At 39.5% G+C, this 25,250-nt stretch overlaps 1 protein-coding gene across 1 annotated transcript; it reads right to left on the bottom strand.

Annotated features, from left to right (window-relative positions):
- Positions 1-681: 681 nt before the first annotated feature.
- On the bottom strand, positions 682-24,085 carry LOC117296307. The gene is made up of 18 exons (XM_033779155.1): positions 23,892-24,085; positions 21,970-22,024; positions 21,408-21,736; positions 21,177-21,306; positions 16,071-16,411; positions 15,839-15,971; positions 14,954-14,964; positions 9,578-9,982; positions 7,612-7,666; positions 7,039-7,379; positions 6,805-6,937; positions 4,325-4,605; positions 3,212-3,577; positions 3,002-3,116; positions 2,143-2,235; positions 1,578-1,845; positions 923-1,286; positions 682-822 (listed from the first exon to the last, which is right to left on the bottom strand). Exons 1-18 carry the CDS (start codon positions 23,985-23,987, stop codon positions 682-684), a joined length of 3,657 nt encoding a protein of 1,218 aa, XP_033635046.1. The 5' UTR covers positions 23,988-24,085.
- Positions 24,086-25,250: the final 1,165 nt, after the last annotated feature.

Here is a 25,250-nt window from a genome sequence, read left to right as displayed (position 1 = left end):
AACCGTGCAATTTCGAGGCATATTTGTGTAGATCATTGTATTCTACTTTTACAACATATTTCTAACCATACCGATTTTATAACAAACGGTTACATAGCGCTTTTCAAAGACCAACTCGAACGATTCAAGGCAACGTGTTCCTTTAACTATGAAGGTAAGTTCAATTAGTATTTAAGCGGTTTTATTTGTTATAACATTTTAACAAAATACCCCCCCCCCCCTGAAAAAAGGGTGTGGTTGTTGACAAATAAAGCAAAATATGTTTTAAAGGCTGAGTAAAGGATTGGCTACTATTAAAAGAGAGCGAGAAAAATAATCATAAACGGTTTCAATATTAAGGCACACAAATTAAAGTACAAAGGTAGCAATAAAACATAATGAATATTCCTGGATGAAATGCTATGAAAAGTCGATAACTTCACAAAATGCCTGTCAAACTTGTTAGAGAAAGAAGCATTATTTTAGTTTATAAGACCTTTACAACATTAATGACTAACGTAAGAACTCACGACAAAACCAAACTATTGTTTTCAACACCTTTATCAAGACTAAGAATTCACGATTTAAGATATTGATGCTTACGATTTGGGTTGTTGTAATACGTCACAGAGTTGTTATATAAGCGCCTGAAATCTTACGGCATGTGATATTTTACCTGGTTGGTCGTTTGCTGCACGTAACTTATTTACAGCCAAGCAGCTCAAAACGCAGCGCGATGAAACCATTCCACTCAACGGGCACGATGCGAATCTTGACCGCCAAGACGGGCTTGAAGAAGCGCCTCTCCACGATGCTGTATGTATCGGTGTTGCCATTAAATATCTATAAAGATGATAAAATGCGTATAGTAAGAGGTGAAGGAGGAGTTTTATTATCTGAAAAGTTGAAGTGACATCAAAGGAAGCTTTAATTATTAAAATACCTGAGTTTGACCAAGTTGGTCTTTCATGTCAAGAAGACATGCCGGTGAAGGCGGTTCGAACTGCACTTTGTACTTTGTCACCCACTGCGGGACATAGGAGTTATCAAAACGCCCTTGTGTGAGTACCCCATTGACGCAGGTCGGGTTGCCTAAATCCACCTGTATCCACTGGTTGGTATCCCCCACCCTAGGATGCCATGCTCCGACGGTAGTATCATCAGGCGGTATCTTGTTGAGACGGCCATCAGCCGGTGTTGACGTTCTTACGGCGACCCAGTTACTTGATGCGGAGAGGCTCTCATCGGGGATCGAACCATCTTCAAGACCAAGTTTATCTGGATCGGGATCAGAAAGATGCAACATTCTTATACGCAGTCACAATGCATACATTGCAAAACGAATTCGACAGAAAATTCTTAACAATATTTTCTCATGCTCCAATGGAACTAAAACGAATGCTATTATCTGATTACTTACCAAAACCCAAACAGACCTTCACATGAGCGCACTTTCCATTGCCAGAAATAGAATTATTCTGTGGAGCAAGGAAGAAACAATTTGATGCACAATTAATTTGTTTTAAAGTAAAAATATCTTAATTTCGTTTTTGCAACGGAAAATGGTATGACGAAACACACAAAGAATGTTAAACTACCTTGCAGGTGATTGGTTTCGCAGTTGCCTCGTAATACGACGCATGCGGCATTCCTTGAAGACGTGCTCATCATTGGCGTTGTTCATCTGACAGACTTGATTGATGTGATCGTAGTTGAAAGAAAAACATCCATGATGGCTGAGACACCGAACTGAACATCTGACGGCAGAGATGCCCGAGATATTCATGAAGGACTGGCCTAGCAGGGCGTAGTGCTCTACCGGCTGGTACCAGACCCCTCGGTAAAGACCACTCACACTATAAGACGCTGAAACCTCAAGAAACATCTCAAGAAAGACGAATATCAAACCACTCAACACTGCCATTTTCTCACTCTGGCTGGAAATGCTAAGTTGCATCGAACACAAACAACACGCCGCTCCCACTCAGTGAGTTCGGGGGGGGGGGGTCGTGGTATTGAATAGACTGCAAGGGTATTCAGTCTTGAAATTTAAAAAGGGGCCTTGGAGTAGATAAAAATATACACAACACAATTGACAATAACCAGAAAGGGGCACGTTGTTGGCCACGTAACTAAATTGCGCCAGGGTTCGATAGAAAATACATCCAGCCTTGGAGTAGATTAAATTATACACAACGTACTTGACGACAGTAACCAGGAAGGGGCCATCGGTTGTTGGACAAACGGACCCTTCAGCTTGGTTAAGTTAAAAAATAAACAAGTTTTCAAAATATAACTGGATTCTCTTGAAAATAACTATTTTTAATAAATTGATTGTTTAAGATGTTTTAAACAGCACGTTTTCAAACAGTTTAAAGGCGATTTTTAATTAATTTTGTGAACTTATAAAAGTGTTTAAAACCTTTCTTCGACGTGAAAACCTCGAATTTATCTGTTTTAGGTATAACGCCTACGTTAAGAAAGTAACCTGTGTCTTTTAAAAATTATAACAGAAGGTTGATACATAATCTTGCCCGATTTACCTTAATCATCACTGTTTATCTTATTTAGTCCGATTTACCACGCATAACTCGTCTCTTTATTTACAGTATTTAAGAACTTTGACAATGTGTTCTGAGTGTTCTGAGGGGAGGCCATAATTCGTAGTGAACGGTGTGCGACATACAATGCCCTCGTACGGAGTTTGGTCGCTTCAATAAAAAGCTTCTACGTTCGAAAACTCGAGTTAATTTATGTTTGGTCTATCACAAAGCTTATTAAATGTTGTGTGTGTAAGAACTCCATGATAATAAAACTCTGTTTGTAAAAATGTGTTTGTTAAATTTATCAAGACAAGTAGTTTAAGATATTCGTGATATTGAGACCAAGGATCGAAATTGTTGTAATACGTCACAGAATGGTCATTAATGTCCTGCGACTTTCCCCCTCTTGCCACAATAGTGTAGGTTGGTTATTTACTAGACGTAGTGCATAATTTAATTGCAGCCTAGCAGCTCAAAACGCAGAGCGATGGCATTATTCCATGCAACGGACACGATGCGAATCTTGACCGCCAAGACGGGCTCGAAGAAGCGCCTCTCCACGATGCTGTTCTGATCGGTGTTGCCATTGAATATCTATATGGGGATAAAAAATATTATTATCAATTGCGGAGGGTGTATGTACCATCTGAAAAAGATGTGAAATCAAAGGAGGATACTTATTAGCATACCTGAGTTTGACCAAATTTGTCTTTCACGTAAACAAGACAAGCCGGTGAGGGCGGTTCAAACTGCACTTTGTACTTTGTCACCAAAGTCGGATATCCACCATAACGCCCCTGTGTGAGTACCCCAGTGACGTAGGTCGGGTTGCCTAAATCCACCTGTATCCACTGGTTGGTATCTTTTACCCTAGAATGCCACGCCCCTATGGTTTTATCGTCAGGCGGTATCTTATTAAGACGGCCAGCAGCCGGCGTGCTGACAAAATACCCGTACTTCCAGTTACTTGATGCGGAGAGGCTCTCATCGGGAATCGAACCATCTTCAAGACCGAGTTTCTCTGAACGGCGAATTGTAGACAAAACAAGTAAAGTCTGAAACAATAAACAAGAAGAATACAAATAAAAATAAAAATGTTCAGAAGTCTTAAAGTTTGCGGTCATAGTTATTATACAGACCATGAAGTACACGTTGAAATGCAATATACAGAAAATGGCCATACTCCTAAAATAGTTGTTATTAAATTGCACTTGAAAAATGATTGAAGAATACAACTTTCTTAAAAAGTGAAGGATTTGGTCTGAATTGGTTAGTACTTTTATTCAAATTTAAGTTTTCTATCGATAAATTTACACAAATACTTGCCTTCTTTTACAACCTCAACGGAGTTTTGTTATTGATATCTACGGTGAAATATACGTTCAACGAAAATCAAATACATATTCTTTTTCTTTTATTATTTTCAGTAAGAATTAGATTGTTATCACACAAGACAAGAATATGTTGTTATGCCTATTTCATTTCTATAGCCAACTTCATCGTTGTTGTGCAATCAGCCCTGTCTATAATTAAATGCTCCAGAGACATAAATTAAGCGAATAAGTGATTACTCACCAGAAACAAAACCGGCCTGCAAGGGAGCGCACAGAATTATTCTGTAGAGTAAAGTGATAACGAACATGAGTGTAATTGATATGATATATTTCATCGTTTCATTAAAGTAAGAATAGTAAATTTTCGTTCTAACAAAGGAAAATGCTTTGATTATCTCGGTCATGAAATAACTAGACAGAAAACGAGTGGTTAAAAAACGCAAACAAAACTGTTAAACGTATATGTACCTGACAAGTCTTTGGTTTTGCAGTTGCGTCGTAGTACGAAAAATACGGCATTCCTTGAAAGTTGTCACAGCTGACGTGCTCAGCACTGGCGTTGTTCATCTGACAGACTTGATCGATGTGATCGTAGTTGACAGAGAAACATCCATGATGGCTGAGACACCGAACTGAACATCTGACGGCAGAGATGCCTGAGATATTCATGAAGGAATGGCCTAGTAGGGCGTAGTGCTCTATCGGCTGGTACCAGACCCCTCGGTAAAGACCACTCACACTATAAGACGCTGAAACCTCAATAAACATCTCAAGCAAGAGGAAAATCAAACCACTCAAGTCGGCCATTTTTCGCACTCTAGCTTGATATAGTTAGTTGTTGAACACGAACAACACCCGCATAGAAGTCTGCAAGGGAATGCGTTGCCGTGGTAACAGGACAACAACTCATCTGACGTCACTCCCACTTATCGATACGGTGTTTAAATAAAATATATGGTTTTCAAACACAAAATAAAAGTAAATGACCAAAAATATTTGTCCTTTGGACGACCACGAAAAGCATTTTTCGATTTAATTTTAACACAATTGGGCCCGGAACGTAAACCTGAATTTCATGCAATATAGTTCTGACCGGTAAAATATAAAACAGACCAAACATAATTATTTGATTCTGACTGTCACCAAAACACCTACCAAGCTCAGCCCGATTTGCAAGCTTACACAACTCTAATCCTAGGTCAAACGTTGGCCATCATCCCGACCCTAAGTTTAAACCGGAAAATATTCTATTCTCTATAACCAGGCCCTTAATTTTACTGTACTCAATGGTACAAATCGGTTTTATTCTGTTTTTGTCAGTCTTGACGTCTAGAGAGGAACCCCAGAGAGTTTACAATACAACAGACCCCAAAAGTTGACAACACTCGGGAAGAGGGTAGGTGGGAGTTGGGAAAAATTAATCCTAATTTTTTGTTTACTTTGCTGAACGAATACTAGATAGTATGGTTTCATTCCGTGTCATGGATATGCGAGAACCATATATAATTTAATTATGTCAAGGTTCGGTAGATAAATCATCGAAGAAGTGTGATGGCCAAGGTTCTGATGAACAATGAAAAGGATTTTAGTGTTGTTGCCATGGGCAATCATCAATATTTCAGGCAACTGAAGCTATCTTACCAGAACAAACTAGTCATGACCCAAGACGAAATGGAAATACGATATAGAAAGGTTTGCGGTAACACCATGTAATGACCATCTCTAATGAGTTGGGGTGGTTCTGAAAAGAACCGTTGGTTTCAACTCGTCGTTTCGATCAGTATGCTCTGATGAAACGTCGAGTTGAAACCAACGGTTCTTTTCAGAACCACCCCAACTCATTAGAGATAGTCATTACTCGGTGTTACCGCAAACCTTTCTATAACAAAAATATTAAAACATCGTCAGCAACAACAACGAATATGGAAACTTTAAGGACACTGGAACCTTTGGTAAGTGTCAAGCCAAGTTTAACACTAGTGTGTCCCAACATCGTAGTTGCACGAGAATATTAAAGGCAGAGGACACTAATTGGTAATTACTCAAAATAATTATTAGCATAAAACCTTACTTGGTGACGAGTAATGGGGAGAGGTTGATAGCATAAAACATTGTGAGAAATGGCTCCCTCTGAAGTGCCATAGTTTTCGAGAAAGAAGTAATTTTCCACGAATTTGATTTCGAGACCTAAGATTTAGAACTTGAGGTCTCAAAATCAACCATCTAAAAGCACAAAACTTCGTGTGACAATGGTATTTTTCTTTCATTATTATCTCGCAACTTCTACGACCGATTGAGCTAAAAAGTTCACAGGTTTGTTATTTTATGCATATGTTGAGATACACCAACTGTGAAGACTAGTCTTTGACAATTATTAACAATAGTGTCCACTGTCTTTAAAGGAGATGGGTTTGCTCTTACTAATACTTATAGACACTTAATATAGTACATGCTAATGAAATTATTAAGAACATCAATTCAGTTAAAACACATTCTGTCGTTCGCAAATTGGTTGTAATAATTTGGATTTGTTTTAAACCAAAGATAATATGCTGTGGCAGGAGATTCTGTCCCCCGGGATTCTTTGCCCACCCCCACGGCGAACTGTGTACGCCCTCTTTTGAAACATCCTTCTTCAGCTTACAATAATTTTCAATGTTGAACATTATTCTGTGTGTCCCCCCCCCCCGCCATATGTTTGGGTACAAAGTCCCCGGCGGACAGAATTCCCTGGAACACGGGTATGATTGCACATTGAAAACTAAACTGTGTGTTGAACACTAGATATCAAGGTTGGTGTCACGTTATGGTCAGTTACACCTAAATTTTGATTAGATTTTTTTATGTTTTTTGTCAAACCAATAAACCAAGTTGAACTAAACATTTAAATGAATTGAAGTTTCCTCCATCGCTTAAAGTATGTCGTCTACTGCATGTTACTTATTTACAGCCAAGCAGCTCAAAACGCAGCGCGATGAACCACTTCCACTCAACGGGCACGATGCGAATCTTGACCGCCAAGACGGGCTTGAAGAAGCGCCTCTCCACGATGCTGTTTCTGTCGGTGTTGCCATTGAATATCTAGAAGGAGGCCAAATAACATCTTATTATAAGTTGTTTATCAGGGGTTTTCATTCTAAAAAGGGTGAAATCAAAGGAGGCTCTTTAATATATCAACATACCTGAGTTTGACCAAGTTGGTCCTTCACATCAACAAGACATGCCGGTGAGGGCGGTTCGAACTGCACCCTGTACTTCGTCACCCACTGGGCATATCCACCGTTACGCCCCTGTGTAAGTACCCCATTTACGTAGGTCGGGTTGCCTAAATCCACCTGTATCCACTGGTTGGTATCCGCTACCATAGGGTGCCATGCCCCTACGGTATCAGCGTCAGGCGGTAGCTTGTTGAGACGGCCACCAGCCGGTGTGCTCGTACGTGTAAAAGTGTCATGGGGTTCCCAGTTGCTTGAAGCGGAGAGGCTCTCATCGGGGATCGAACCATCTTCAAGACCGAGTTTCTCTGGATCGGGAATAGAAAGATACAAGATTTATGTACACATAATGCCCACAATGTGGTTTTGAGTTTTATTAAAGGTGGCTTGGATAAAAAAGATCTACTTGAACTTGGTCATGATGTCTAAATCTTCCACAGTTTCTTGCATGTTTTTAAAGGCACTGGACACCTTTTGGTTATGTTCAGTGTCTTTAAACGCTCCAACGGAATTAAAACAAACAATTATCTGATTACTCACCAAAACCCACAGAGACCTTCACAGGAGCGCACTTTTCATTGCCAGAAATAATACTCTGTAAAACAAGGTAGGAATGAACACATTTTGAAATTCATACAAAAATATTGTGCAACTTTTGAAGACCTGCTTGAACGAAAATGTCAAGTCGTGAACTTAGCTGAATTTCATTTTAAATGTTTTCAATGAATAAGGAAATCGAGTCATTTATTATGATTATAAATAGATTTTAATTGTGTAAAATATTTTTTTTCGAATACCCTTATCCAGCGCTTTTCTGAGAGATTTGCGAAAAGCCCTGTTACGTAATCACTCTCAAAACGTCATAGTTGGGAGCTCCAATTTGTACTGCCGCTTTGTTGCAGCGTGGAGGTATAACAAAGTAAACTATCACAGACGTCAGCGGCATTGTCTTATGAACCGCGCCGTCAACGGCAGAAGTGTTTTTAGTTTTTCAAAACCTTAAGCGGCGGTCCCAACCCGCCGTACGTGCAAGTGCGTGCTGTCTACTTGCAAAAACGTGGGCAAGATTTGGGGATCCGTACGTGGTGAGTACCGCCTCAGTACGGATTTGGGAGCACGCAGACACGAGGTAGCACTTTTAGTGCATGAGGAACTTTCTCTGCGTCACCCGTACGGATTCACCCCCAGTACGGGCGACGTACGGGTGACACGCGTGCCCTCTACAGTCAACGAGCGCACAACGCACTGACTCCGTGAGTCCTTTTAATTTTTTTCCAACGGTCACTTGCTCCACGAACGGCGCACTTAGCACGTGCGTGCTGCGCATGTGATAAGTGCGTGGTCCGTGCTTACTCGGCACTTCCCCAGTTCAGCTGTCCAATGAGCACGCAGAACTCATGTGGACCGTACCGAGTAAGCACATGCTCCGCACTTACAACACACGTTGTGCGCACTGATTTCTGCAGTATAAAAAACCGACGGAAGAGGGCCATCATTTCGTCTCCAAGATGCCGAAGAAGAAACAAAAAAGAGGTCGCTGCATCTGCAGCCCAAAAGGCAACATTTTATTATTTGTTTGACACAATAAACTTCTACATGTTTATTGACACATGAAAACATAAAATTAAATCATGAGTTTAGGGAAAGTCTCCCCATCCCCAGAGTTCATAAAACTAAATCCTGAGTATCATGAGTTCATGTGCTCAAACCACCCGATATTGCCACTGTAGGCGACCAAGCGGAGAACGGTAATGGTCTGCCAATAGTGTCTAAATACACAATTTGTACATTTTACATGTTATGGTACAAGTATCTTATCATTCATTTTTAAATTTCGAACATGTGAATTGAAGAAAGTAAACTTATTGATGTGTAAAACTTTCAGCTTTCGTCATAATACCCCCCCCCCCCCACCCCGACGTCGGGCGAAAAACTCACGTTTATCGCACTTGCAGGCACTTACAACATGCGAGTGAGTAAGGACACCGTACGTGACAAGCACGTGTACGTACGTCCTCCGTACGATAACGTGGCGATCGCAATATGGTCATACGTTGTAAGCACGTTGTAAGCATGTACAACTCACTTACCACGTGCGAAACGTACGTTGCACGCAACCACTAACGGTCAGGCGTGGCGTGCGGGCCACGTACTTACACCTTGCGCAAACCGTGCGAGAGACGTGCGTTGACGTACTTCCTCCCTGCTCTTGCCACTCCCTCCCCACGTTTTCAGAAAAACGTGGCGGCCGTGGCCTCCCCAAAAAACGTACGGGCAAAAAACACGCACGGTGGGTTGTGACCGAGGCTTTAAGGTAGGGGCCTGATTTTTTATTCGATAATAATATTACGAAAAATTCAGAAGTGTACACATATCAAAATTACATTAAAATGGTGAACAAGTTAAATACATTTCCGTTGAAAACATTCCCCACAGGTAGCTGTTTAAAATAAGAATCATTTGGTTTAATCCTTTAGAAATACACATAAACGAATTTTACAACTACCTTGCAGGTGATTGGTTTTGCGGTTGCGTCGTAATACGAAACATACGGCATTCCTTGAAAGTTGTCACAGACGTGCTCAGCACTGGCGTTGTTCATCTGACAGACTTGATCGATGTGATCGTAGTTGAAAGAAAAACATCCATGATGGCTGAGACACCGAACTGAACATCTGACGGCAGAGATGCCCGAGATATTCATGAAGGAATGGCCTAGTAGGGCGTAGTGCTCTATCGGCTGGTACCAGACCCCTCGGTAAAGACCACTCACACTATAAGACGCTGAAACCCCAAGAAACATCTTAAGCAAGAGGAAAATCGAACCACTCAACACGGCCATTTTCTCACTCTGGCTTAAAATGGTGAGTTGCCCTATGCACAACATAATCTTTTCCCTCTCAATAAATTCCTGGAAGACCGTGGTTCAAATTAAACTGCGGATAAATGTGTTGCCATGGTATGAAAACAAAACCCATTCATTCGGGTCATCTTGCGTCACAAAAAAAACACTACCATACAGATTGCAACCCGCTGTAAATGGGCTGTAATTATTATTCATGGTTTATTTATTAAAGCCATTATACACTTTCGGTACAGAAAAAAAAAGTTCACAGATTTATATACGACTTACAGGGTTCACAGAAGGTAATGGTGAAAGACTTCTCTTGAAATATTGTTCCATGAAATACTTTACTTTTTGAGAAAACATTAAAACAATATCAATTCTCGACAACGAGAATTACGGATTTATAGTAAACACATGTCATGACATGGCGAAACGTGCGGAAACAAGGGTGGGTTTTCCAGTTATTTTCTCCCGACTCCAATGACCGATTTAGCCTAAATTTTCACAGGTTTGTTATTTTATATATAAGTTGTGATACACCAAGTGTGGGCCTTGGAAAATACTGTTTACCGAAAGTGTCCAATGGCTTTAAAACACTGCAATACAGCGACTAAAAGCCGAAATGTACAGTTTACAAAATAGTCATTAAAATAATTACTATTATATAAAATATAAAATAAATGAAATATCAAATGTATAAACACACAGGCAACAAATTTGTGACAGAAAAACATTAAATGAAACATGTTGCCCCGGATCGGTCGAGTTGATCACCGAAAAGCGCCCGAGACCGTCCGCTCCTTTAAACTGCATGCGGCCGGATAGATAATTCGAGAGTAGCGCAGAATAATCCACACAAACACCCCCCGAAACTGCACGGTCCTCCCCCTACGTAGCGAACCAACACGGTCGGCCATTCCGTGGAGTCAAAAAATTTAATCCACAAAATGGCAGACCACGCCAGCTCACGAGGCATAAAGAAAAACCATACAACCCCGAGGCATGCCTGCACGGACCACCATAATCCACTCCCAAACCATCCATCCAACCGCAAACCGCAAAGCATTCCATAACAAACGGGTCTCAAACGCCCTCCCAAGACCAACCCGCTCGATCCAAGGCAACGCATCCCATTAAAAAGAGCACACATTAAAAAAAACATTAAAAAGAGCACAAAAACAATTTGATTAGATTGAAAAACCAACCATCGCTCATTTAGAAAATCCACTATAATTGTCATTAAAGTTACAGCAATGATTACTAATGAGACTGAGAAACCGCTACATGGCAAAAAATAAAGAAATGGCAAATCACAGTTGGCAAGAACACATAACACTAATTACTTTTCCCATACTTCTTTATAGAAATCAATTAGGCCACCGTAAACTTTCTGCAATTTGGATGTTATGGTATTTTGAATATTATTACAAAAAAATATTTAAATTAGTTCTTTTATAGTGAACAGAACACAATGGCTGTCGCAAATTCTCATTTCAGAAAAGCAAGCTTTTGAGTTTGTGAGCTTTGTACTGCAACAAAATAAGACAAACACAAAAATACTATTTGACTTCCAAAGTGGACCTAATAACTTCACGTGATACAAGCTGACTTAATTATGATGTCAGCTCAGTTTACCAATAAAATACTAAATATAGCGTTCTGAATTATACTAGGTCGGCGCTCGATTACGCCCATAGAGGCTCATAAAAGAGGTCATGTCTTGTCCAGCAAGGTATAGCTCTATGCGATAGAACGGTGACAATAGTGAATAGGTACAGGATCTAAATTGTAATTTGTGCTCGTAGTAAATATTTGCCATTGAGAAAATGGCCCTGACCCATGCACCAGTTTCAAGAGCCAAAGTAAGGAGAAAATTGGCAAGTAGTGTATTACCCATAGGGGTTCAAACGCGGTTGTACGCTATTACAATGGGAGACTTTCCAACGCTAGGTGGCAGCAGACTTACCGGGTAAGTTTGATGTGGCTGCGACCGTTGGACCTTGTAGTTTTCGATTTAGCTTTCAGCAGGGACATTTTTTGGGTGGGTAGTTTTCTCGTGTTTAGGGAGCTGAAGCTTTCTACCATGTTAGTTTAACTTAAATTCAAATTCTATGACTTTTCGGTGTTTTTTGTGTAATTCAGAAATATTTTAAGGCGTGCACGTTGAATAACTGGTTGAGAGTTCATGTTTCCACGTCTTTGAATTGCTCAGCCAAGTGTATGTGTATGTCTGCTTAAGGAAAGCAGTGTTTCAAATAATCGTTTTAAAATTGATACTTTCCCCTTTATATTAGGAGCGCTGGTAGCCTTGATGTTTTTAAATCTGTCCTTAAAGGCAGTGGACACTATTGGTAATTGTCAAAGACTAGTCTTCACAGTTGGTGTATCTCAACATATGCATAAAATAACAAACCTGTAAAAAATTGAGCTCAATCCGTCATCGAAGTTGCGAGAAAAACAACCCTTGTCACACGAAGTTGTGTGCGTTTAGATGGTTGATTTCGAGACCTCAAGTTCTAAATCTGAGGTCTCGAAATCAAATTCGTGGAAAATTACTTCTTTCTCGAAAACTATGGCACTTCAGAGGGAGCCGTTTCTCACAATATTTTGTACCATCAACCTCTCCCCATTACTCGTCACCAAGAAAGGTTTTATGCCAATAATTATTTTGAGTAACTACCAATAGTGTCCACTGCCTTTAAGACTAATCCTTTTAAAGAAGCTTTTACTGATTGTGCATGTATTGTTCCTCCACTAATTTATTTGGGTTTACTGTCTCAATGTTTTGCAATTTTTACTCTTCAGATTGTTTTGTAAGGTCCTTGTATTTTCATTATGTTTGGACTGCTATTTAAACACCTACCTGAGCGGAATGTTTTCAACAGAAATGGTATTTTTACTTATTTATAATGCACTTGTTCACCATTTTAATGTAATTTTGATATGTGTACACTTCTGAACTTTTCGTAATTATCGATTAAAAAATCAGGCCCCTACCTAAAGGTTTTTTGAAAAACTAAAAACACTTCTGCCGTTGAGAGCGGGCGTCAAAGGACAATGCCGCTGACGTCATTTGTGGGAGTTTGCTTTGTTATACATCCACGCTGCAACAAAGCGGCTTTATCTACTTATGACGTTTTGAGAGTGATTACGTAACGGGGCTTTTTGCAAATCTCGCAGAAAAGCTCTGGATAAGGGCATACAAAATTATTGTTTTTTTACACAATTGAAACCTATTTATAATCATATGAATCGATTTCCTTATTCATAGAAAACATTTTAAGTGGAATTCAGCAAAGTTCACGACTTGACATTTTCGTTCAAGCCACTGTGCCGCCCAGCCGCCTCTATGCGGTACGAGGAAACTTCGCTAGCTTATGTTTGTAGAAAAAAGGAACATCAAAAGAAAACTCGATAGTCATTAGTAGGTCTACGCATTTGTTAATATATCTAGTTGTTATAGATCGTTATTAATTCTCCCTTCACAGTTGACTTGTCGAAGCTAATGATGATGAAATAATTTATCTCTTACGAAAAAAAAAACGCTCATTAGTAAACAGGAAATTGTTCATCATTGATGATAATATTGTCGAAAATTGACGCCTTCGCATTTAATCAGTATGAGCATTGAGCCAGACAAAAACCTTGAAAAGCTATTGTGTCCATTTCATCCGTGCACAAAAATATTCGCCATATAAATTACCGTAGCCGTTTAACGAGAGGCATTTATTGTTCCCATGAGAACTTGTACTTTTATACAAATATTACCGAAAGGGTAAACAATTGTACATACATATTAAGCCATGGCTATCTTTTAAAATGCGAACTACGATTCCAGTAATTTACTGCAAGAATCTTGAGAAATTGGTTTTCAGCAAACTCGGGCGGTGCAGGTTCTAAAGGGTTATTTTCATGTTGTACATTTTTTAATATCTTTTTAAATTATTTTTGTTTGCGCTTGTGTACACTTTATGGAATTGGCGCAATATAAATGAATAAATTATTATTATTACTATTACCTTTTTTCTCACTCTTCCTCAATATGTAAACCATTGTTACAACCATTCCTTAGGATGCAACCAACTAGAACATATTTTTATTTTCAGTTTGATCTCACTCAAGTATTAAAAGACTTTAGGCCTAAAGCCCTTTAAAAGGCAGTGGACACTATTGGTAATTACTCAAAATAATTATTAGCATAAAACCTTTTGCTTCGTAATGAGTAATGGAGAGCTATTGGTAGTATAAAACACTGTGAGAAACGGCTCCTTCTGAAGTAATGTAGTTTTCGAGAAAGAAGTATTATTTTCCACGAATTTTATTTCGAGACCTCAGATTTAGAATCTGAGGTCTCGAAATCAAGCATCTGAAAGCACACAACTTCGTGTGACAATGGTGTTTTTTCTTTCTTTATTATCTTGCAACTTCGACTACCAATTGAGCTCAAATTTTCAGATGTTTGATATTTTATGCATGTGTTGAGATACACCAAGTAAGAAGACTGGTCTTTGACAATTACCAATGGTGTACAGTGTCTTTAAGGCATCTAAAGCACAACAGTTTGTGCAAAAATAAACTTTACTCTGCCTTCAATCCGGATTTGTATTTTCTTGTTGTCTGTGTTTCTAGGATCGGACACAAATGCACATAGATTGTTTGCTTCAATATATGTTCATGTAAAATCTTTGACATCCAACTCAAGGTTTGGAATTCTGAAGCAGATTTGAAATAATATATAAAACGAAATTGTGATTTGCACCCGTCATTGTGAGCAGACGGAGGTGCGGCTTCCACTACAGAAAAAAGGACGAGCTACCAAAATTACATATTGCACAAAATGTCGTTTCAATTATAGAAGATAAATATCCTGCAACTAGTTTACTCTTACATGAAAGTAGAAGTAAGCCTTACACAATAATGATAGCACAGACACAGTAAGTTAGAAATGATACGACTACAATGTGAATGGCAAACACGTGCATCCTTTGCCCAAACGCATGATTTAATTAACCCTCTAAAACACAACACTCTGACCAAACGATTATCTAAACACAAATCAATACTCATGAAGAGTTCTATAAAACTACCCGTTACAATTTGAATTACTGATGACAGTGACAGAATGATTTCATGTTACTTCACAACAAACAAGATGGGTGCCATTCACAACAACACAACACTTGGACACCACTCATCAACAGAGGTCGCCCTACAGGTTATCACACTACCCCTCCATCTGTAAACAGAAGATAGATCAGAGCCGTGCTCCCCCAAAACAGTGGTAAAACCCACACAACAAAAATGAATTATTCTATGGCCTTGCTGAAAGATATTGGAAAACTCTTCAAAGGTTGTGAATGTAAACCTACTTTTATCATAAATTTAGTTTACAAAATAAGAAAGTTTCAGCATGTACAAAAATAAGTATGCCCTTTCGCTCACTATACTTTACTCTCTTCTGCTACTGGGTTATTGTACGCCTACAAATTAAATTGTATACCAACGAATGTAAAATAGAATCAAACACCGTTATAAAATCAGCGTACATGTTTTACTACTTATCGAAGAGCTAAATTATTATTTCGTAATAGACGTGTATATATATTTTTAAATCTACTGTTTGGTTTTTAAAGATGTTTTCGGTACTCACTATGGATGCCATTAATATTTTGGATGTAGAGGGTTTAACGTCCATTTGTGTCAGTTTTTTAATCATCCTCCTGAAATGATGCTTGTGAAATCGCAAATTAAAACTAAACTTTTGTTTAGACAAAGAGTTTACGATATTGATGAAAATGAGGCAAACGACTTGAATTGTTACAGTACATCACAGAATGGTCACAAGTCTTACATCATGCAATTTTTCTCAATTCGCTACAAAAATGTCGGTGCTTCGTTTACTTCACGTAAATTACTTACAGCCAAGCAGCTCAAAACGCAGCGCGATAAAAGCGCTCCACTCGACGGGCACGATGCGAATCTTGACCGCCAAGACGGGCTTAAAGAAGCGCCTCTCCACTACGCTGTCTCTATCGGTGTTGCCATTGAATATCTAGAAAGAAGAAGACAAGCGTAATGTTAACAGCATTAAAAAGGTTTTTTATCATCCTTAAAAAAAGTAAAATCAAAGGAGGTTGTTATATCAGCCCACCTGAGTTTGACCAAATTGGTCATTCAGGTCAACAAGACAAGCCGGTGAGGGCGGTTCGAACTGCACTTTGTATTTAGTCACCCACTGTGAATTAATAGCATGGCGCCCCTGTGTGAGTACCCCAGTGACGTAGGTCGGGTTGCCTAAATCCACTTGTATCCACTGGTTGGTATCCGCTACCCTAGGATGCCATGCTCCAATTGTATCAGCGTCAGGCGGCATATTGTTGAGACGGCCACCAGCCGGTGTGCTCGTGTCCGTATGCTGATCATGGGGTTCCCAATTGCTTGATGCGGAGAGGCTCCCATCGGGGATCGAACCATCTTCAATACCGAGTTTCTCTGGATCGGGAACAGAAAGATACAACATAAAGCCTACATTGCTGAAAGGACTCAACAGAAAATTAATGTTATTTTCACCTCAATAATCACAATATTGATTCTTTTGATAAAAATGTGAATTTGTCTTTCATTTGTGTAAGGAGAATAAGTAAAGTAAAAGTAAAGGTGTACAAGTAAAAGTATAGCGTATAAGTAGGGCCTAAAGGCTATAATTACAAAATAACACAAACACAGACATACCAAAGGCTTGGGTCATTATACACAACATAACATACACAATACAACCAAATAGAAAACTTACCACTTTATATATCGACCATACAATTAAAAAGGTTAATTGCACTACTGAAAGGGATCCCTAAATTTGTCAGTCTTTAAACGTACTTGCTGGACCCTGCCTGAGTGATTCTGAGTTGTTTTAGAGTGGTTTGGATCACGAAGAATCTTATTGAACCGGGTCATGATTTAGTCTTCTTGACGTAATCTTAGAGTCTGCTCCAATAATCATGGTTTGGTAATCCACTGGAGTTTCTCACAATTTGCTTTGAGAGAGTGAGTTATGCCACACCACAGAAACTTAAAATATATTACACTCTCTGATAAAAGTGTTAACGAATATAAGTATTTGCGTTTTTAAAACGATTTCAGTTTTCTTAAAAAGTAAAGCAATTGATTGGCTTTATTACGCTTTCGGAGAGTATTGCTGTATACCAGTTTAGTTTGCCATCGATAATTTTACCCCAAAACTTGATTTCTTGGACCAACTTATTCATTTTTCATTTCTTAAGAGTATTAGAGGTTGTATGGAAATCAATTACAATTTCTTAATTTTTTTTTTGTTAGACAAGAAAATGTGTTAAATTATTTCGATGCCCAACTTCATTGAAATAATCCCTGCCGATCAATATTAAATGCTCCAACCGAAATGAAAAATATATATATTATCTGTTCACTCACCGAAATCCCAACAGGCCTTCACAGGAGCGCACTGTCGATTGCCAGAAATAAAATTATTCTGTAGAGCAAACAAACACACTATTGTAATAAAGTAACATTACAGAATTTTATGTGTGCTAACAAAAAAGTTGCTGGCAATGAAGCACTTTAATACACCATATACATAAATTGACAAACATATAGAAGTTTTAGACCGATCGGCCATCTGGGTCACGAGAAAATAGTGAAAAACTGATTACACATTTTGCATGACATCGATTAAACAAATGAATAAAACGCTCCTTACTCACTGAGCGATAAACTCCAAACGGGATATTAGTTTTATTTATTCCTTACCAAATAATTGTTGTTATGACATTTCAGACAGAAATATTTCAAGGGATGTTTTCTAATATATTCCGCATTAGACCGTGTAAGATTTATGTAAACTGAGGTGATCTTTATGATTATTTTTTCCTTACCAATTCTGTATTATTCTAGGAATAAATCATTTTGTTTAACTGAAGTAAGGATAATTTAGTTTCGTTATAACAAAGGAAAATAGTTTGAAAATGCCATTGATTTAATAAATTTTCAGCAAGAAAAATACTTTTACAAAACACAATGAACGAATTGTACAAGTACCTGGCAGGTCATTGGTTTTGCAGTTGCGTCGTTATACGAAAAATGCAGCATTCCTTGAGAGTTGTCACAGACGTCATCAGCGCTGGCACTGTTCATCTGACAAGAGGAAAATCAAACCATCGGCCATTTTTCGCACTCTAGCTTGATAAAGTTAGTTGTTGAACACGAACAACACCTGAATAGCAGACTGCAAGGGAATGCGTTGCCGAGGTAACAGGACAACAACTCATCTGACGTCACTCACAAATGGTTTAAAAAACTCAAATTAAAGTAAAGACACAAATATTTGTCCTTTGGACGACCACGAAAAGCTATTTTTTAATAATATGATTACACAATCCAGGCCCAGAACGTAAACCTGAATTTCATGCAGTAGTTCTGACCGGTAAAATATAAAACAGACTGATCATTATTCGACTCTAACTGTAACCAAAACAGTACCCATCAAGCTGAGCCTGATTTTTAAGCTTGCACAACTCTAATCCTCATCCCGACTCTAAGCTTAAACCGGAAAATATTATATTCTTTAAAACCAGGCCCTTAAAATTGTTGTACTCAATAGTACAAATCTGTTTTGTTTTTGTCAGTCTTGACGTCTAGAGAGGAGCCCTAGAGTTTACAACAGGCCCCCAAAGTTGTCACCACTCGGGAAGGGGGTATGTGGGTGTTAGTAACAATTAATCCGTAAGTTTTGGTTCACTTTGCTTGCTGAACGAATACTAGTCTAGTATGACTTGGTGGTACGGTTGGCTTTTGCGTAAAGCGCTCGCCTCTCACCAAGGTGATCCCGGTTCGATTTCCGGCCAGGGCCATAATGTGAGTTGAGTTGTGACAGTCAACCCGCAGGTCACTAAATTTCGTTTTCTTTTACCTGCAAATTATTCAGATTATTATTATTCAGATTATGTTTTTCGTGCGTGACCTCTGCGTGAATATTTAATTAGTCAAAAGGGCTTCTGGAATTCGGTCATTTTCGGCCTTTTCTGAAAAGTCTCAACCAAAATAATGTACCAGTAAATTGAAACGAAGAGCATATCTGTCGTTATGTACTATGACAAAATCGGTGCAACTCAAATTTTAAAAAGAGATCATTGTACGTAAAACATGGCTTCAAAAGACAGAAAACAAGTCACAAAAACACGGCAAATGTTCCCGTTATGAATGTCGGCAACAGTCCCCAATTAGTATATTGATAGATTATTTCATATTCTTCACGGAAATGTTAAAAGCGAGACCGGATCGTAGCTAGTCCAGTCAGGATACAGCGATTTCCACCGGTAGTCCAAAACTCCCGTTACGAAAAAATCAACCATTGAACAGCATGGTTTTCCTGCACGGTGATTGGCTGACGATGACATCATCCATTGATGTGGCAGCTTGCTGTTTTTCGTGGGTATGGTGCCCCGACCGCCAAGCCAGCGTTAGTCAAAACAAAAGACCCTGTCTAGCATGGGCTTAATAATTAAATTGCGTCACGGTTCGACAGAAACACTGAGTGGGGTGTTTCAATTGAACTAATTCTTCTCTAAGCTTGGTTCAATTCAAACGAATAATAGTTTTCAGAAAAAAATCATAATCTTGATGCAAAATGCGCAAACGTTTCAAGGGTATGGCGAGAAATAGTAATTAAATCACGGCTCAGTTCGCGTGAGAAACCGTCGAAGTGTGTAATTCGATTTAGTTTCTATATACAATGGTAAGTCTGATAATAGTATGGTACACTTGACCAAGTCCTTATTCCGTCTCCAACCGATGTCGTTGCGTTTTTGTGTACAGCCAACAAAGACTTGTTACAGCTAGAGAATTAAACCAGTTTACTAGTTTACACAATTTTGACTCCCCAAAAAATGGCCGACCATGTTTCTTTGCGAGCGACAGAAAATGAAAACTGTGCAGTTTCGAGGCACGTTAGTGTGGATCACTATATTCTACCTTTAAGTTATCTATCTAACAATTTGCATTTTATAACAAATGGTTCCGAACGCTTTTCAAAGACCAACTCGACCGATCCAAGGCATAGTGTTCCTTTAAGGTTGCATCAGGTTTCAGCAAGATACATAATACTTAATTAAATTACTTAGACTATAATTTAAAAACATCAACTTAATGGCTATACTTTCTACCGATTTCTCAGTGCATTTAGGTTGTTCCTAAGCTGACACAAATACATCAAAACATGCGATCCTCAAAAGTTATAATCAATGTTTTTTGTTTTTATAAAGAAAGAGCAACATTAATAGTCGCTTCATGTCGATCTACTGAAAAGCATCTTCAAAAATCATTTAAAGCCAGTGGACACTATTGGTAATTACTTAAAATAATTATTATCATAAAACCTTTCTTGGTTACGAGAAATGGGGAGAGGTTGATAATATAAAACATTGTGAGAAACAGCTCCCTCTGAAGTGACGTAGTTTTCGAGAAAGAAGTAATTTTCCACGAATTTGATTTCGAGACCTCAGATTTAGAATTTGAGGTCTCGAAATCAACCATCTAAAAGCACAAAACTTCGTGTGACAAGGGTATTTTTCTTTCATTATTATCTCGCAACTTCTACGACCGATTGAGCTAAAATGTTCACAGGTTTGTTATTTTATGCATATGTTGAGATACACCAACTGTGAAGACTAGTCTTTGACAATTATTAACAATAGTGTCCACTGTATTTAAAGGAGATGGGTTTGCTCTTAATACTTATAGACACTTAATATAATACATGCAAATGAAATTATTAAGAACATCAAATCAGTTAAAACACATGATGTCGTTCTCAAATTGGTTGTAATAATTTGGACTTGTTTTAAACCAAAGATAATATGTTGACTGGCAGGAGATTCTGTCCCCCGGGGATTCTTAGCCCACCCCCACGGCGAACTGTGTACGCCCTCTTTTGAAACAACCTTCTTCAGCTTACAATAATTTTCAATATGTTTGGGTAAAAAGTCCCCGGCGGACAGAATTCCCTGGAACACGGGTATGATTGCACATTGAAAACTAAACTGTGTGTTGAACACTAGACATCAAGGTTGGTGTCACGTTATGGTCAGTTACACCTAAATATTGATTAGATTTATTTATGTTTTTTGTCAAACCAATAAACCAAGTTGAATTAAACATTTAAATGTATAGAAGTTTCCTCCATCGCTTAAAGTATGTCGTCTACTGCATGTTACTTATTAAAAACCAAGCAGCTCAAAACGCAGCGCGATGGAATATTTCCACTGAACGGGCACGATGCGAATCTTGGTCGCCAAGACGGGCTTGAAGAAGCGCCTCTCCACGATGCTGTTCTGGTCGGTGTTGCCATTGAATATCTAGAAGGAGGACAAATAACATCTTATTATAAGTTGTTTATCAGGGGTTTTCATTCTAAAAAGGGTGAAATCAAAGGAGGCTCTTTAGTATATCAACATACCTGAGTTTGACCAAGTTGGTCCTTCACATCAACAAGACATGCCGGTGAGGGCGGTTCGAACTGCACCTTGTACTTCGTCACCCACTGAGCAGCTCCACCGTTACGCCCTTGTGTGAGTGCCCCAATGACGTAGGTCGGGTTGCCTAAATCCACCTGTATCCACTGGTTGGTATTCGATACTCTGGGTTGCCATGCTCCTATGGTATTATCATCAGGCGGTAGCTTGTTGAGACGGCCACCAGCCGGTGTTGACATTCGTAGTCCGTTATAGTTACTTGATGCGGAGAGGCTCTCATCGAGGATCGAACCATCTTCGAGACCGAGTTTCTCTGGATCGGGAATAGAAAGATACAAGATTTATGTACACATAATGCCCACAATGTGGTTTTGAGTTTTATTAAAGGTGGCTTGGATAAAAAAAGATCTACTTGAACTGGGTCATGATGTCTAAATCTTCCACAGTTTCTTGCATGTTTTTAAAGGCACTGGACACCTTTTGGTTATGTTCAGTGTCTTTAAACGCTCCAACGGAATTAAAACAAACAATTATCTGATTACTCACCAAAACCCACAGAGACCTTCACAGGAGCACACTTTTCATTGCCAGAAATAATACTCTGTAAAAACAAGGTAGGAATGAACACATTTTGAAATTTATACAAAAATATTGTGCAACTTTTACAGACCTGCTTGAACGAAAATGTCAAGTCGTGAACTTGGCTGAATTTCATTTTAAATGTTTTCAATGAATAAGGAAATCGAGTCATATGATTATAAATAGATTTTAATTGTGTAAAAAATGTTTTTTCGAATACCCTTATCCAGCGCTTTTCTGAGAGATTTGCGAAAAGCCCGGTTACGTAATCACTCTCAAAACGTCATAGTTGGGAGCTCCAATTTGTACTGCCGCTTTGTTGCAGCGTGGAGGTATAACAAAGTAAACTTTCACAGACGTCAGCGGCATTGTCTTATGAACCGCGCCGTCAACGGCAGAAGTGTTTTTAGTTTTTCAAAACCTTAAGCGGCGGTCCCAACCCGCCGTACGTGCAAGTGCGTGCTGTCTACTTGCAAAAACGTGGGCAAGATTTGGGGATCCGTACGTGGTGAGTACCGCCTCAGTACGGATTTGGGAGCACGCAGACACGAGGTAGCACTTTTAGTGCATGAGGAACTTTCTCTGCGTCACCCGTACGGATTCACCCCCAGTACGGGCGACGTACGGGTGACGCGCGTGCCCTCTACAGTCAACGAGCGCACAACGCACTGACTCCGTGAGTCCTTTTAATTTTTTTCCAACGGTCACTTGCTCCACGAACGGCGCACTTAGCACGTGCGTGCTGCGCATGTGATAAGTGCGTGGTCCGTGCTTACTCGGCACTTCCCCAGTTCAGCTGTCCAATGAGCACGCAGAACTCATGTGGACCGTACCGAGTAAGCACATGCTCCGCACTTACAACACACGTTGTGCGCACTGAGGCCCATCATTTCGTCTCCAAGATGCCGAAGAAGACACAAAAAGGGGTCGCTGCATCTGCAGCCCAAAAGGCAACATTTTATTATTTGTTTGACACAATAAACATTGACACATGAAAACATAAAATTAAATCATGAGTTCAGGGAAAGTCTCCCCATCCCCAGAGTTCATAAAACTAAATCCTGAGTATCATGAGTTCATGTGCTCAAACCACCCGATATTGCCACTGTAGGCGACCAAGCGGAGAACGGTAATTGTCTGCCAATAGTGTCTAAATACACAATTTGTACATTTTACATGTTATGGTACAAGTATCTTATCATTCATTTTTAAATTTCGAACATGTGAATTGAAGAAATGAAACTTATTGATGTGTAAAACTTTTCATTTTCAGCTTTCGTCATAATACCCGCCCCCCCCCCCCCCACCCCGACGTCGGGCGAAAAACTCACGTTTATTGCACTTGCACGCACTTACAACATGCGAGTGAGTAAGGACACCGTACGTGACAAGCACGTGTGAGTACGGCCTCCGTACGATAACGTGGCGATCGCAATATAGTCATACGTTGTAAGCACGTTGTAAGCATGTACAACTCACTTACCACGTGCGCAACGTACGTTGCACGCAACCACTTACGGCCAGGCGTGGCGTGCGGGCCACGTACTTACACCTTGCGCAAACCGTGCGAGTGACGTGCGTCCCACTTCCTCCCTGCTCTTGCCACTCCCTCCCCACGTTTTCAGAAAAACGTGGCGGCCGTGGCCTCCCAAAAAAACGTACGGGCAAAAAACACGCACGGTGACCGAGGCTTTAAGGTAGGGGCCTGATTTTTTATTCGATAATAATATTACGAAAAATTCAGAGGTGTACACATGTCAAAATTACATTAAAATGGTGAACAAGTTAAATACATTTCCGTTGAAAACATTCCCCACAGGTAGCTGTTTAAAATAAGAATCATTTGGTTTAATCCTTTAGAAATACACATAAACGAATTTTACAACTACCTTGCAGGTGATTGGTTTTGCGGTTGCGTCGTAATACGAAACATACGGCATTCCTTGAAAGTTGTCACAGACGTGCTCAGCACTGGCGTTGTTCATCTGACAGACTTGATCGATGTGATCGTAGTTGAAAGAAAAACATCCATGATGGCTGAGACACCGAACTGAACATCTGACGGCAGAGATGCCCGAGATATTCATGAAGGAATGGCCTAGCAGGGCGTAGTGCTCTATCGGCTGGTACCAGACCCCTCGGTAAAGACCACTCACACTATAAGACGCTGAAACCTCAAGAAACATCTCAAGCAAGAGGAAAATCAAACCATTCAACACGGCCATTTTCTCACTCTGGCTTGAAATGCTGAGCTGCTGAACACGAACAATATCTACTCCCACTCAGAAATTTCGTTCAAAATCGTGTTTTTTTTAGACTTCAAGAGGATCCTTTGCCATGGTAACGAAAACCACCATTCATTCTATATTAATGATGAATAAATACAGTTTCCGTTGTTTGAGCATTGAGTCAGATAAAAGCCTTGAAAAGCTATTGTGTCCATTTTATCCTTACAAAAACATATTCGAGAGCCGATTATTGTTCCCAATGGGAGCTTGTACTTTTATACAAACATTACCGAAAGGGTAAAAAATTGTGCAAAAATATTAAGCTATCTTTAAAAAATTGAACTACGATTCCAATTGTTTACTGCAAGGATCTTGAAAAATTGGTTTTCAGAAACTCGGGCGGTGCAGGGACTAGAGGGTTAATACGTGGTTTTACTCGACAGGGGAAACATTATTCTTACAGCAATTATTGGCTATTGCCTTCAATTCTTGTCGTTTCTTTTCGTTATTCCCAATAACTCACGCTGTCAATCACTGAGTGTTACCATACAGTAGCACAGAATAATATCAACTATAGATTGATACTTAATACAGCTCCTGGCTTTAATTACTGCCAGGTGCAACTAGGTTCTCTTTTTGACTGACATTGCTAATGGCTTTCACAATGAACTGGTAACACACCCCTAATGTAAAAAATATTAATCCATCAAGTCGTTCTTGAAAGTGGCTGTTTTTTTTTACATAAATTGCCTGTCGTCTATGCTATTCATTAGTCTGCATGCTGTTTTTTGCTTTGCATTCACAGCCTCCTCCAATAGTTTTCAACCTTTTTTTGGAAAAGCCTCGGGAGAGAAGTGACGTTGCAGTAAAAAGATCTGTACGTAGAGTATAGACCTTTTCGCAAATACCCATTGCGCAAGCGCTAACTGTTGAATGAGGTGCATGCTGGTCTAGCTGGCGTTCAAACTTGATCGCTAGCTGGATCAGCATGCACCTCACTCCACGCCTTGTGCGCACCTA

This window comes from Asterias rubens, chromosome 11 (assembly GCF_902459465.1).
Source record: "Asterias rubens chromosome 11, eAstRub1.3, whole genome shotgun sequence".
Taxonomy (NCBI): domain Eukaryota; kingdom Metazoa; phylum Echinodermata; class Asteroidea; order Forcipulatida; family Asteriidae; genus Asterias; species Asterias rubens.
Note: the sequence above shows the minus strand (reverse complement) of the source record. Positions and strands in the feature narration are given on the sequence as shown.